General features: G+C 33.7%; 1 protein-coding gene across 16 annotated transcripts in view; it reads right to left on the bottom strand.

The window, feature by feature from the left end:
• The window catches only part of SSBP2 (single stranded DNA binding protein 2), a 323,926-nt gene that overhangs the window by 42,726 nt on the left and 267,376 nt on the right, over positions 1-13,824 (bottom strand). For 9 of the 16 annotated variants that reach the window (XM_037982164.2, XM_007977098.3, XM_007977074.3 and 6 more), the window contains 3 exons: positions 11,239-11,305; positions 10,442-10,512; positions 3,717-3,808 (listed from right to left, as the gene is read on the bottom strand). In XM_037982164.2, the coding sequence (XP_037838092.1) occupies positions 3,717-3,808; positions 10,442-10,512; positions 11,239-11,305 (230 nt within the window). The remainder of the gene's footprint in view (positions 1-3,716; positions 3,809-10,441; positions 10,513-11,238; positions 11,306-13,824) is intronic. The other 7 variants (XM_007977115.3, XM_073014639.1, XM_007977107.3 and 4 more) reach the window with 1 other exon arrangement.

The raw sequence follows: 13,824 nt of genomic DNA, 5'->3' as shown, positions 1-13,824 counted from the left end.
CTATTAGAACAACTAGTTAAGCTCAGTAATTCCCACTCCTTTTGAGGGCCCTCAGTATTATTAAGAAAGTAATTTACAAACTATAACATAGGAATCATTTTGAATGAAAATTTCTATATGAGTATGGTTTGAAGTAGAATCATGTTAGCCTCATTTAAAAATGAAGAGAGGCTGGACATGGTAGTTTATGCATGTAATCCCAAAGCTTTGGGAGGCCGAGGCGGGTGGATCACTTGAGCTCAGGAGTTCAAGACCATTCTGAGCAACATGTCAAAACTCCATCTATACAAAAATACAAAAATTAGCTGGGCGTGATGGCGCATGCCTGTGGTCCCAGACACTCAGGAGGCTGAGGCAGGAGAATTGCTTGAACCAGAGAGGCAGAAGTTGCAGTGAGCTGAGATCGTGCTACAGCACTCTGACCTGGGTGGAGAAGTCTGAATTTTTTGGTAAGGAGGTTGATTTTGATGAAACCAAATCAATCACTATTACCAAAGAGAAAAATCCTCTTTTCTTTTTTTTTTGTTTTTGGTTTGGGACACAGCCTTGCTCTGTCACCTAGGCTGGAGTGCAGTGACAGGATCTCGGCTCCCTACAACCTCCACCTCCCGGGCTCAAGCTATTCTCGTGCCTCAGCCTCTCAAGAAGCTGGGGTTACAGACACCTGTCAACATACCTGGCTCATTTTTGTATTTTTAGTAGAGATGGGGTCGCCCTATATGTTGCCCAGGCTGGTCTCAAACTCCTAACCTCAAGTGATCCGCCTGTCTTGACCTTCCAAAGTGCTGGGATTACAGGCATGAGCCACCATGCCTGGCCTGAAAAATCCTCTTTCTTCTGTAATTCATTATCATTTTATTTCAAAATGATAACTACACAAACTTCATAATTCTGTAGGATATAATATAGAACAAGAAGATCCTCTGAAATCCTTTTGGCCTCTTAGTATTGCTTAATAGAAATGTATACAAAGTTGAGTTAGGGGTGCTTTAATACTAAATCCTAACTTCTTTGGCAACTTGTAAAAATGTATTTAATTTAGAAATACATGATTATTCAAATTTCCTTTAAACAATAATCTACAATGCATTAAAAATTTGTATTTTGGCCATAACTTATAAATGCTACTTTAAATTACTTAAATTTAGCTTTTGCTTCTAAGATACTAGTTACAGAAACATAGAAAGTAAGTTTTTAAGTGACACAATATAATTTATCCTAAGTTTAGAGCATGGAAACAAAGTTTTTTAAACAATAAAGTTACCAAATTTAGTTCCAAATGATTTATTCTGCAATAAACAAAAACAGCTGTCAGTTAGAATATAGTATTTAATTACTTTAGTGACCAGGGTTGGGAATTTTTTATTGTCATCCTACTCTTACGGCAAATGAGAAAAAATGACAAGCTAAAGAAAAATTATCCAGATATGAGTCTCTGGCATGTTCCTCCTAACACATACATATTTTTGTTATTTAAAGAGTTTAGTTCAAGACAGAGCTTAAGGTAACACCCTTCTAATGCCTTTTTCTTCAATTTTTAAGGAATATGCAAAATTCCTCAATGACATGAAGCTACAAATACATTAGGAATACTGTGTGTATGCATTACAGTTAGACTTTGTTTTAAAGATAATAAATTATAAAGTGAATTTCAACAAAGCTTACCCTATTGAGTGCAATGGAGATAATGTATTTCACTTTTTATGTCTCTAAACAAACCTTTGCTTTTTTGGGGCCAATATCAATATAATAGTTATACTCTTATAGACCGTTCATGCTTGAGAAGTTTCCCTACTACAGGAAAATATTTACAAGTGTAAAAATGTAAATATTCACATTTCACTGTCCTTGAAAGAATCCTGATTTATAGAAAACTAAAAATGGCATATAGAACCTTACATAAAAGAAAACAGTAACAAAAAATGGAGATCAGAGTCTGCCAGGCTTAAAGGTTCTTTACAAAGAAATATGATATTAATAGTAAAATATAATGTAATCGAAAATACTTAAAAGTATCTGGGCATTAAACTTAAATAAGACACCCAAACCTAAATATCAACAAAAAGTAATCATATTAAAAATTTCGGCCATATTTTTAGTCTCCATAGTCTAGGAAATTAAATGCATGTACATGTATATGCTTAAGTATATCTGAGAAAGAAACTAGACAATTGGAAGCAGTTATTTTAATCTCTCAATGGTCACATAAAAACAATTTTTTTTCTCTGAACAAGCAAAACTAAGTGGATTTAAAGTTGGCTGTATGACCAATTATAATGCAGAGTAATGTACAAATGATATTAGATACATACTTATTGAATGATCATTCTGGGGTGATCATGGTATTCAAAATACATACTCCTTACATTTATACATAGTATTCAGTATTATATCCCTTAAAATCTGCATTTTAAAGTAAGAATCTCAAGTGAGTACATTTTATATATATCTCCATCCTATTGGTAAGAGCTTCAGCTTTTGACATAATAAGCAGAAAATGCCACTCACTCTTTTTTGAAGCAACCATTAATACAAGGCCAAGCCTTTGAGGAATTTAAGAAGAGTCAGATTTCATGTGTATCCATTTTTACTTTAAAAGTAAAAAGAGGTGATAGGAAAATCTGACCTACTTTCCCCCTGTTCTGTTAGTTTTAAGCCTAGCTGGTACCCACCTATTAACCTATTTTCTATTTCAGGCAAATTTGCTTTCCATGAAAATGGTTTCAGAAACTTAAAAAAAAAATCCTACATAGATCAAAAACGCTTATTTCACAGTGTATCTTCAATGCCATTAAATGATGGCAGAGTTGTTTAATTTGACATATAAGTAATCAGAACACGAACTGATGGAAACATATCTGAGGAGACACCCACAAACCTATATGGAACACTTTCCTTATTTTTGGTAAATTTTCTTTAGGCCACAACATGAAACTGATCCTCGTGTGAATTAATGAAAGTCACTAACAAGCACCTTGTGTATATAAGACTTGGAGGGCAAGCTGGAACGAAAAATAAAAATTTCTTAACAAACTACATTATATTGGCTGACAGAAACAAACTACTCTCTTTGGGTTGGAAAGACCATTCCAATAAAAATTTTAGTTTACTCCTTATCTAAGTGTGTCTGGAATTTTTCAAAACAAAATTCATCCTATACTATGGAAAGTTCTTTAACAGAGATTATAGTATACTACCAGAGAGAATTCTTCCTGTGTTGACAGTAGTCCCAACAAAGCAAAAGTAAAGATATATATATATATATATATGAGTTAAAACTCCCACTCATAGAATCACTATGTATCTGTTAAAAATGAGGATAACGGTATTCAATTATCTACTTCTACAGAGTTAAGTCAAAGTCCTGGTGTTAGCATCTCTTCATACTTTATATAATATATGGAGACTCTGTACTTATCAAAATGAAATAGACTAAAAGCTGTTATTTATAGCACTTGAGATGAAAAAAAGTAAAGGTTGCAAGGGAACAAAGAAAGCGTAAGAGATTATGTTGTGAAAATGAAGCAAACACTACAGCTCATGTTTAGTTCATTTTTATACCACACAGAGACTGAGGTACTTAAATTGTTTTACGAATTAATGTCATTTTAGAAGTTAGAAAATAGAACACTACTAAATAGATTAATATGGTATTATTTATATATATATAAAAATCATCTACGTAATAATGTAATATATAATATAACATTGCTTACATGTTCATTCCAGGCATTCCAGGGCCACCTAAAGCATTCAGTGGGGGTCTCATTGCACCTCCATAGTTCTGTAATGATAACCAAGGGTCAGACTACCACAAAACAAAAAAACAAAACCAAAGAGGAGGGGGGAAAGAAAGGAGAGCACGTTAATGATTTCCCTACATAACTCCAATTGGATAAGGCCTGTGTAATTCATTCTCTGAGGGGTCCACTCTTGTATTTTTGCTTGTATTTTGGCAATTACTTTGGTCTATGTCTTTTTAAAATCATGTGAATATGTATGACCACTGGAGCATGTTAAATGATTAAGGTATAGTTGCAATTATATTTCGATATATTTCATTAATATCCTAAGATATGTACAATAGTAAACATTTTCAAATGAAAAATACCATAAATTCAAAATTCAATTTTGAAAGAAAAGATTTATTCAATGTTTGAAATTGTCAGACCCAGAACAATGACATAAAGTCTGAAAACAAAACAAAACAGGTGAACCCAACACAAAAGAGTTAAATGCAAACTTCTATTCACAAAATAACATGTCCAACACAGAAATGCATTAATATACAAATACACAAAAATGTATAAAACCTAATGTATACTCAAAATATGTATGCATGAATTATACGACTCAATCAGCTTCTGTTAGTATCTATCACGTGTATTCAACAAATAAAAACATTTTAATGTTTTAACATGTACATCTTATTAGATTAGTTTAGTTGCCATAGGGACAAAAAGGTTAATTTTATCATTATTATCTTAATGTATTTTGACATTATCAACAACTTTCACACTTGGCTTTCTGATACCAACATTCCTCCAACTCTTCTGAGTACTCTTTTTCAATTTCCTTTGCTAGCTCTTTTTATTTTGCTAACCCTTTAAATGTTGCTTTTCTCCAAGTCCTAGCTATAGCATTCTTTTCAATAAAACACATTTGAGTAATCTTATCTGCCACCATTTGTTCAACAACTACTTATATGTTAGGAATCTCAAATCTTTATATCTGATCATGTTGTCTTTCCTAAGCTCCCAGATAACTCATACATTGAACTTCATAGGATTTGTTTCCAACTGGATACCATCTTACTCACATCATATCTAAAAGTAAACTCAACATTATCTTCTCATGACTGAGTTCTTTGTACTGCCTTCCTCAGTCACTTCTGTGCTATCACCTTCCACACAATAGCCCAAGCTAAGAATTTCCAGGAGCTCCTTGATGTTTCTTCCTTTTCTTTCAAATTCCCACATCTAGTCAGTTATCAAAGTCCATTGATTCTATCTATGAAATAGCTCTTGAAATAGTTCTCTCCTCTTGTTACTAATCTTTGTCACTTACTGAGACTACTGCACTGTCTTAATTGGTCTCTCTGATTTAGTCTCTCCTGGTCCCAATCTATTCTCCAAACTGCCTCAAGAGCTATCTTTGTAAAACTCAGTCTTCTTCATGTCACTTAGAAGCTATGATGACCCACACTACCTGTCAAATAAGTTTAAACTTCTCAGCATGGCTCTATGAGGTTATTCGAGGCTCAGCCCCAGCCTATCTTTCCTGTTCTCATTTTCTATAATTTTCACCTCTATTCCCTCCTCCCAACCATACCCTCCAGCCTACTGGATTTAAGTTCAGAAACACATAATAGACTTTTATACTCATGTTAACTCATCTTCCCTGGCCTTCAAGTAGTAGGTGCTCAGATGATAAGGAAATAAATCAAAGAGAGCAGGTCTATTGACTCCAGAGTGTAAGCCTCAATTGATAAATGACATTACCTAGTTACATGCTATTCTCATTGTTTATTTACTTTTACTTTAAGGAAATCTTATTTAAATATCCAAATTTGTGAGCTATGGGACAACAGAATGATTTCTGTTCACACTTGAGACACTGGTTAAAAGGACAGCTATTTCCCCTAACTTCTAGATCAGGCATGGTGGTGGCAGCAGCAGCACAAGCAAGGGGTCTCTGAGATAAAGGTTAGTCATTGGAAACAAAATCTGAATGGTAAAATATAATAGAAATGCTTCACAAGGAAAGTCTCCCCTCTTTTTTTGGTCTTAGAAGATCTCTGTTTTATTTCCCCTCATTTTTGATCTTAGAAGATCTCCGTTTTATTCTATCAAGGAAAACGTTAATTTTCCTTATAGCTCTGGACACAGGTAGACAATGGTTTGAATCTCTATTGCCACTGCCCCATTTCCTCTGCATCTCTCTCTCTATGTGTGTGATCTTGGACAAATGATTCTCCCAATGATTTCCTAATCTTAATTTCCTTATTTGTAAAGTGATATTATTATCTTCCTTATAGGCTTGTTGGAGAATAAAATGAAATATAAAGCACCTGTCATAGTACTTAGTGAATTAAAAGCATGGTATTTGGTGCTCAAAAACTGTAACTGCTAATTCTTTTTTTTCTTTTACCACTGTTAATAGGAAACCAACTTAAATGAGTCCTCTTTTCACTAGCTTCCATAGCCCTCAACTCTAACAGAATTACTTGCCTTTTTATGTAATGGCTCCACAAAAAGTATGTATATTTATTATCTAGACTTTCCCCATTATGTAACAGTTTTTCTTTGTGTATCTACACTTCCTGCTAAACAATAAGTACCTTGAAGGCAGCATATCTAAGTTACTCATCTTTGTATACCCAGTGTTCAAGTATGGTGCCTGGCACACAGTAGGCCTTCCATGAACGATGAGCTAGTTGAACTGAATTGTCCCAGTAAATGAGTAAAAAATTTTCAATATATGCTTGATAGATTTGCAAAATATTTTCATTTAGTGAATAATCTAAAGCAAAAAGAAAGAAAAGAAAGAATAACAACTTGCTTTCCAAGTGCTATCAACAAAGGCAGAATGGGAAGACCTAATTTAGAATTACTGAATTTTAAAGCTGATGGCAACTATACAATTCCATCTGGTCTAATCTCTCTCCCACCGCAACATTCCTGACAAAATGGCTATTCAGATTCTGCTTGGAAAGTTTATGAAGTCTTTCCATGGTTGGGCAATTTAATTTCTAGAAAGTTCTTGCCTGTACTAAGCTAAATTCTACTGCCCATCATAGATCTGAAAATATAGAATCAGTTTACTCTCTCCTTACCTGAGAGCCTATCATACATATATTGCCACCTCACCATTTTTCCACTCCAATTATCTTATTTGGAAATCATATGTTCCTACTTGTATATAACTTCTTTATCCTTCAGATTTCTAGAGAAACTAAAACTAGTTGGGTAGTTTTGGTTAATCACACGGCACTTACTGCCCTTAAGAACATAGGTTAGCTAAGTACATCTTATTACAAAACCAAGTAGAAAACTGGCTTCATATATGACATTAGAAAATATATTTTTCTTGATTAAATAGGTATTTTTGCTTTTTTATTGAAAGGATACTAATATACTTTCACTTTAAAAATAATGTTGCACCACTGTATTTAGATTTAAAACAGATTAAGGGGTAGGGAAAAGTATGCCTAGATTTGGAGCAAACCTTTATTTCTTCATATATGCAATAGTATTAATCATATGTTAACTATATTCTATGTATGTACTTTGCTCAAATCAACATAATCTAAGAATAATTAGATTTACATATTTCTTTGTTTTAGGAATTCAGTTGTTCTAATAGATAACTACTGTCCCCCTGTACCACACTGATCTTAAGCTCAAAAAGTTATGGAAGTAATATCTATGATAAAAAAAGAAATGTGTATTTTGTTTGTGCATAAATCTAGAGACAATATTTCAGAGACTTTTTCTACAACACAACTAAAAATAAGGCAGATATCTTCTGCTCTTGGACAGCATCTGTATGATTAAATGTCTGTTATGAGAGTTGTTTTTCCATTATCTATCAAGAAACACAGCTAACCATTATTACAAATTTCATAGTTTATAACGTATATGTTTACATGTTTTATATACCAGGTCTTATGAAATAAATACGTCATAAGATTCTCCTGATTCCAAACTATTTTACCTGACCCTTTTTTATTGTACCATCATATAAATATGACTCCTGCTTTCACTTAAACATGATATGTATGTATAAATAATTTCCTTTAATCCTTATATTTTTTGTATTGTGATTTTAAAAAGTTACTGTAGGCATTTCTTATTTCTGAGGTAAATTCATACCAGAACACTTAATTTCCATCATATTATATAGAAATAGTAAGAACACTGCCAATCCAAATGAAATAAACCACTCTCTCTGGTTTTAAAAATCCAAAAAATTGTCATCAATAAGAGCTTACCAGAAATAGAAACTTTCTTATTTTCTATTGTAATTTACTGTGCTGTAAATACTGTAAAACTGATTTTTAAATCAGACTCTAGTTTTTGAAGTATTAAAACCTAATACTAATAATAGAGGTATGATAACAATTTAAAGAGCAGCTAGCTGAAAAATAAGTGAATAAAGAATAGTAACAAAATTATAGGCATGAAGTTTTTGTGTATATTTAAATGTATTTATTAAGAAAATCTTTTGGAAAAAAATCCTTTAACAGCCAGATTGGTTGGCTTAGTTTATTAAGGACTGAAAGTATACTTAGCCAATAAAATGCCTATGGAACTTATAAATTCTTATTATTAATAGCTTAATGATGATTGGTTAACATGTATCATCATTCCTAATATGAATAGAAATAGGTAAGAATAATTCAAATATCTAAATGAGAGTTTCATTAGCTCTTAAGAAAATCCATTGAAAATAACTGAGCCTAAATAAAAAAAATTGGTTTCTTCTGGCTTTGAGGCTGCCACATATATTTATGTGACAACATTTGTTCCTCTTTCCTTGGAACTATATTTATACAGTGGGGTTTTTTCATATAATATGGCATCTCCAAAAAGTCTGGCTAAATGAACCCCATGTTTCAATATAGTTAATATACATAATTATATGTTGTTAGAAACAATACATATATACAATACGAACACATAATACAACATGTACTACTGTATGTAGGTCTGAGTCACATTATCTGGGTGTTGAGTTCTCAATTTTTTTAGTCTGTTGGGAGCACAGCAAAACATCAACTTAACTTTTAAAAAGTAGATATACAAAACAAGCTCCAAAGTACTGCTCATAATGCTGTTTCTTGGAAAGGAAAAATGAGTAAGTTCATTCTTTTAACCAGCTTTATGACATGTTAATCTCTGACCCACGAGGTAGAAATTTAAAATTCTGGATTTTAAATTAGTTTCTTTGAAAAATGACATTATAAAATTAATTTCTACCCCAAGCAATTTTCCTAAGAGAGACAAAAGGATGTTTTAGCTAAAATGCATGATATCCTGGAACAGCACGCTTAAAATGTCACCAACAGCTAGAACAGGTTCAACCTCAGTGTATACTTCTGGGACATTTTATAGAGAAGTCATCTAACATCTGATATATACTGATAGTATTATGCTTGTTCAGTAGGACCCATTTTAATGTTTATTTCTAAGTGGTTTTCTACTGTTTTCCCATTCTATAATGAAATGGTTGTACAGAATAAATTGTCAATGACAATCTTTAGGATTTATGGAAATAATTTTATACTTACTCTTTAATATTTTCAATCAACTGGGTTTTATTTATGTATTGTTTTTATTATTATTATTTTTGAGACGGAGTTTTTGCTATCGTTCCCCAGGCTGGAGTGCAATGGCGCAATCTCTGCTGACTGCAAACTCCGCCTCCCAGGTTTAAGCGATTCTCCTGTCTCAGCCTCCTGAGTAGCTGGGATTACAGTCACCTGCCACCTCGCCCGGCTTACTTTTTGTATTTTTAGTAGAGACGGGGTTTCACCATGTTGGCCAGGCTGGTCTCAAACTCCTGACCTCAAGTGATCCGCCTGCCTCGGCCTCCCAAAGTGCTGGGATTATAGGCGTGAGCCACTGCACCCAGCCAACTGGGTTTTATTTAACTTGACCATCTCCCCAGCATAACTAAGAAAAGGGTAACAGTTACCTTTTGAATAGTAATTATTATAATGTATTTCCATACAGTGTATTTTCTCAAATAAATTAAAGGCTTAAATGATAGCACGCTGTTAAAGTATGGTTTGCTGTTATATCGATTTGGCATGTCACAAATGTTATGTCCTCATGAGTCTAACAACTATGTTATATGAAGCCTATAATGCATATTCTCATAGCCAGCAAATAACATAGTTTGTTTACATATATGAAGGAGCAAAAAGCTCAGCATCTAGGTTTCTGCACTAATTTTTTTTTCAGTGTTCAGTTTTATTATTTATTTATTTATTTTACTTTAAGTTTCGGGATACAAGTGTAGAACGTGTAGGCTTGTTACATAGGTATACGTACACCATGGTAGTTTGCTGCACCTATTAACCTGTCATCTAGGTTTTAAGCCCTGCATGCATTAGTGATTTGTCCTAATGCACTCCCTCCTCTTGCTTTCCACCCTCCTGACTGGCCCTGGTGTGTGTTGTTCCCCTCCCTGTGTCCATGTGTTCTCGTTGTGAGAACATGCAGTGCTTGGTCTCCTGTTTCTGTTTTAGTTTGCTGAGGATGCTGGCTTCCAGCTTCATCCATGTCCCTGCAAAGGACATAATCGCATTCCTTTTTATGGCTGCATGGTATTCCATGGTATATATGTACCACATTTTCTTTATCCAGTCTATGATTGATGGGCATTTGGGTTGGTTCCATGTCTTTGCTATTGTAAATATGCACTGATTATTTACCTGTGGTCCTAAGGGCACCATTCCTCTTGGAGGAGTCATTCTCTGCATTGGCCCACCCATATTTGGATGTCCTAAAAAAAGTATGAAGACATTAGCCAAGTAATGAGCATGACTACTAAACCACAGGCTAGCGGCTTCCTCCCTCCTGGGTGTTATTGTCTCATTTACCAAGTGTCTGAGTACTGACACCATCTTACCTTGCCTTCCAGACCACTTTTCCACCTCTTACCACTACCTACCCACACTCTCTATTAATGTCTTGACTGAAATTTTCTCCCTATTCTGTGGTGAATTAATTCTCTAACACCATCTACTCCTCTTTCCATGGAACAGTACGATAGAGCATTACATATCTGTGGTTCCTAAGTATCTCTGGAAGGATTTGATTATTGAGATTATTAAACTAATCAAGCCCCTTGCTGCTTAGCACCTTCTTTCCTTCTGCTCATCTTTTAGATGGGCTAAAGCCTGTATCTGAAAAAGGCAAAAGAAATAATAAGTGATATTATCACTTAGCTTCCTATTTGTTAGATGTTATATAAAAGGTTTTAGAATTATTAATTAAAATATGGATTTTGGGATCTTCACGTATTCTTTTTCTTATGTTATCACTACCCTCACTATCATGCATAATTACGTGAGCTGGAAATATAAATCATTTGGCCATGTTACCTAGAAAAATGCAACTGGTATAACTATAGGAGATTTACTTATACAAATACAATTTTCCTTAAGAGATAAAAGAATTTCCTCTATGGTTCTGCACATCAATTTCCCTTTTACTTTAGAGTAGTCACCTTGTTGTCGAGTTGGATCCATTCCACTGGGGAGTAATGGCTGACTTCCTGGGACACCTCCAAGCGCCTAGCAATTTATTAAGAAAAATAAAGAGCAATATTGTAAGTGTTTATAAAATAAGTGCTTTAACAATTTCCTTTTAAATGCTTATATGATAATTGCAAGAATGCATTTGAGCATTTCTCAAGATTTCTTATATTTCACATTCATTTATGAGTTTTGCAGGTTTATGTACCTTAAATAAGTTCTTAATTCTAAAAAGATTCTACTTTGTCCAATTTTGCGACAAATAAAAAGTATTTTGAGGGAGCAAAAATCTATGCAAAAACTGTCCTATTTCTTGCTGAGAAGTATTATGCCTTTTCCAAAAATTAATTTACTAAGAATACTGAAATAACTAAATTTTCCTTCTTACATGTAAATTCCTTATTTCTACAGAATATCTTAGTCACTTGAGATTACATAGCAGCAAGACAAAAACGCAAAGGGACCATTGAAAATTGTTTTGTAGTCACACTTTCCCTAAGAAATTATTTAGTGAAATAATACTTAAAATAAAAATAAATTAAGCAATTTGGGTATATGGAAAAAGGAAAGTAGAACTGACAAAGGTAGATATGAACTTAACAGGGTTTGTTTCCTGGAATATATACTGAACCATAAGTTTCTAACAGTTGTCTCAGCAGCACTTAAAGCTGGATTAAGGTATAAATGATTTAAACCTACTGATCTTAAGTATATAAGCATACACATACATGAAAAATCCTGACAACTGGTGAGAATTTCCATAAAAATTCACTAATTTAACTTAAAGCATGAAAGTTCTATCTAATTAGTTAACATATTCAACTATTTCAAAAGAAATTTAACACTAAATACTTTACATGGCCAGATCAGAACTGTTTCCTAACTTGTTATCACTTGGGATGAAGTAGATAGCTTCCATTTCCCAAGCCATTTGTGTAATTTTTCAAAATTTTTGTTTATAAGCACACCAAATACATATTTCTTGAGATCCTACTACATTGTCTGTTCCCGGATTACCTCTCCAGCCTCATTTCTTGCCACTACCCCACTCATGTTCTAACTTCCAGCCATACCAAACTTCTTTCAGTTTTTTTTTTCCTATTCATGCATTCAGTCAACAATGTTTAAACGCCAACCACTAAAAACAAGACAAAATAAAAACTAAACTGAAAAACATCTCTCCTCTCAGGAAGCTTACAGACCCTTAAGTAGTTATTGTTGACATTGTTTAGATCTCAGTTTAGGGATCACTTCCTAACAAAATTATTCCCTGTAGCCTCAATCTGGGATAAGTCCTCCTTCCATTTGTGTGTGTGTATATATACATACGCAAGTTACATTGAACAAATACATACGCTGATTGAATAATTGTGTGTGTATACACATACATACAAAGAAATAATCCCAGATTGTGTGTGTATATATGTGTGTGTATACATATGCGTGTGTGTGTGCATGCATAATTTCACATGTATAATTTCAAACTTCCAGAAACTGCACAAAGAATTTCCAAATACCTTGACTCAGATTGCCAACTGTTAACATTTTTTACTGTATTTGCCTTATCAGCCTTTTTCCCTTTCTTTCTCTCTATAAATATATATCTATTATCATAAATCTTTTTCAGAACTACTTAAGAGCAAGCTGAAGACATGATACCTCATTACCCCTCAATACTGCAAAGTATAGTTCCCCCAAGAAGAATATTCCCTACATAACCACCATACAGCCTTTTAAGTCAGGAAATCAACATTGATAGCAACACTGCGCTTCAAGTCCAAGACCTCATTTAATTTTGCCATTTGTCTCAATAATATTTCTTTATTCTTTCTGGTACCAGAACATCATGGAAGACATGTTACATTTAGTTGTCCTGTCTCTTCACGTTCTTCTAAGCAGGAATAATTCCTATTGTTGCTATCTATGTCTGCTGTATCCCTACCTATCATGTCCTCGACTATTTTAAAGAGAACAGGCCTTAAATTCTATAGCACGGTGTCTGATGTTTCTTTATGATCTAGACTCAAGTCGTATTTTCTTAGCAGGAATACCAGAGAATTGATGCTATGCCTTTCTCAGTGTATCACATCAGAGGGCAAATGATGTTGATCTATCCCACTACTGGTGATGGTAACCTTGATCATCTGAATGTGTTGTTGTCTGCAGATTTCTACACAGTAATTGATTACTTTTAGTATAAGAGCTATTCTGAGATTGTCAATATTCCATTCCTCATCAATCGTTTATCAACCCATCAGCTGTAGCCTCCACTAACAACTAACCACTATGATAGTTGTCCAATAGAGATATTCCATGTCCATCATTCTTTTTATATTTATTAGTTGGTGTTTCGCTATAAGGAAAAGCTTTTCTTATTTATTCACTTATTTACTCAGTCATAGATTTCTGTATTGCTCAATGGGTTGTAATCTATTACTATCATCATTTATTTCAACGTCAAATTATCTCAGATTTGGCGAGTGAGAAGTCTTTCAGGTGTGTGTGTGTGCGTGGTGTGTGTGTTATAACATACCCACATCAGTTTTTGAGCTTTCCTT

The sequence above is a fragment of the Chlorocebus sabaeus genome, chromosome 4 (assembly GCF_047675955.1).
Source record: "Chlorocebus sabaeus isolate Y175 chromosome 4, mChlSab1.0.hap1, whole genome shotgun sequence".
Taxonomy (NCBI): Eukaryota; Metazoa; Chordata; class Mammalia; order Primates; family Cercopithecidae; genus Chlorocebus; species Chlorocebus sabaeus.
This window is presented reverse-complemented; position numbering and strand designations above follow the sequence as displayed.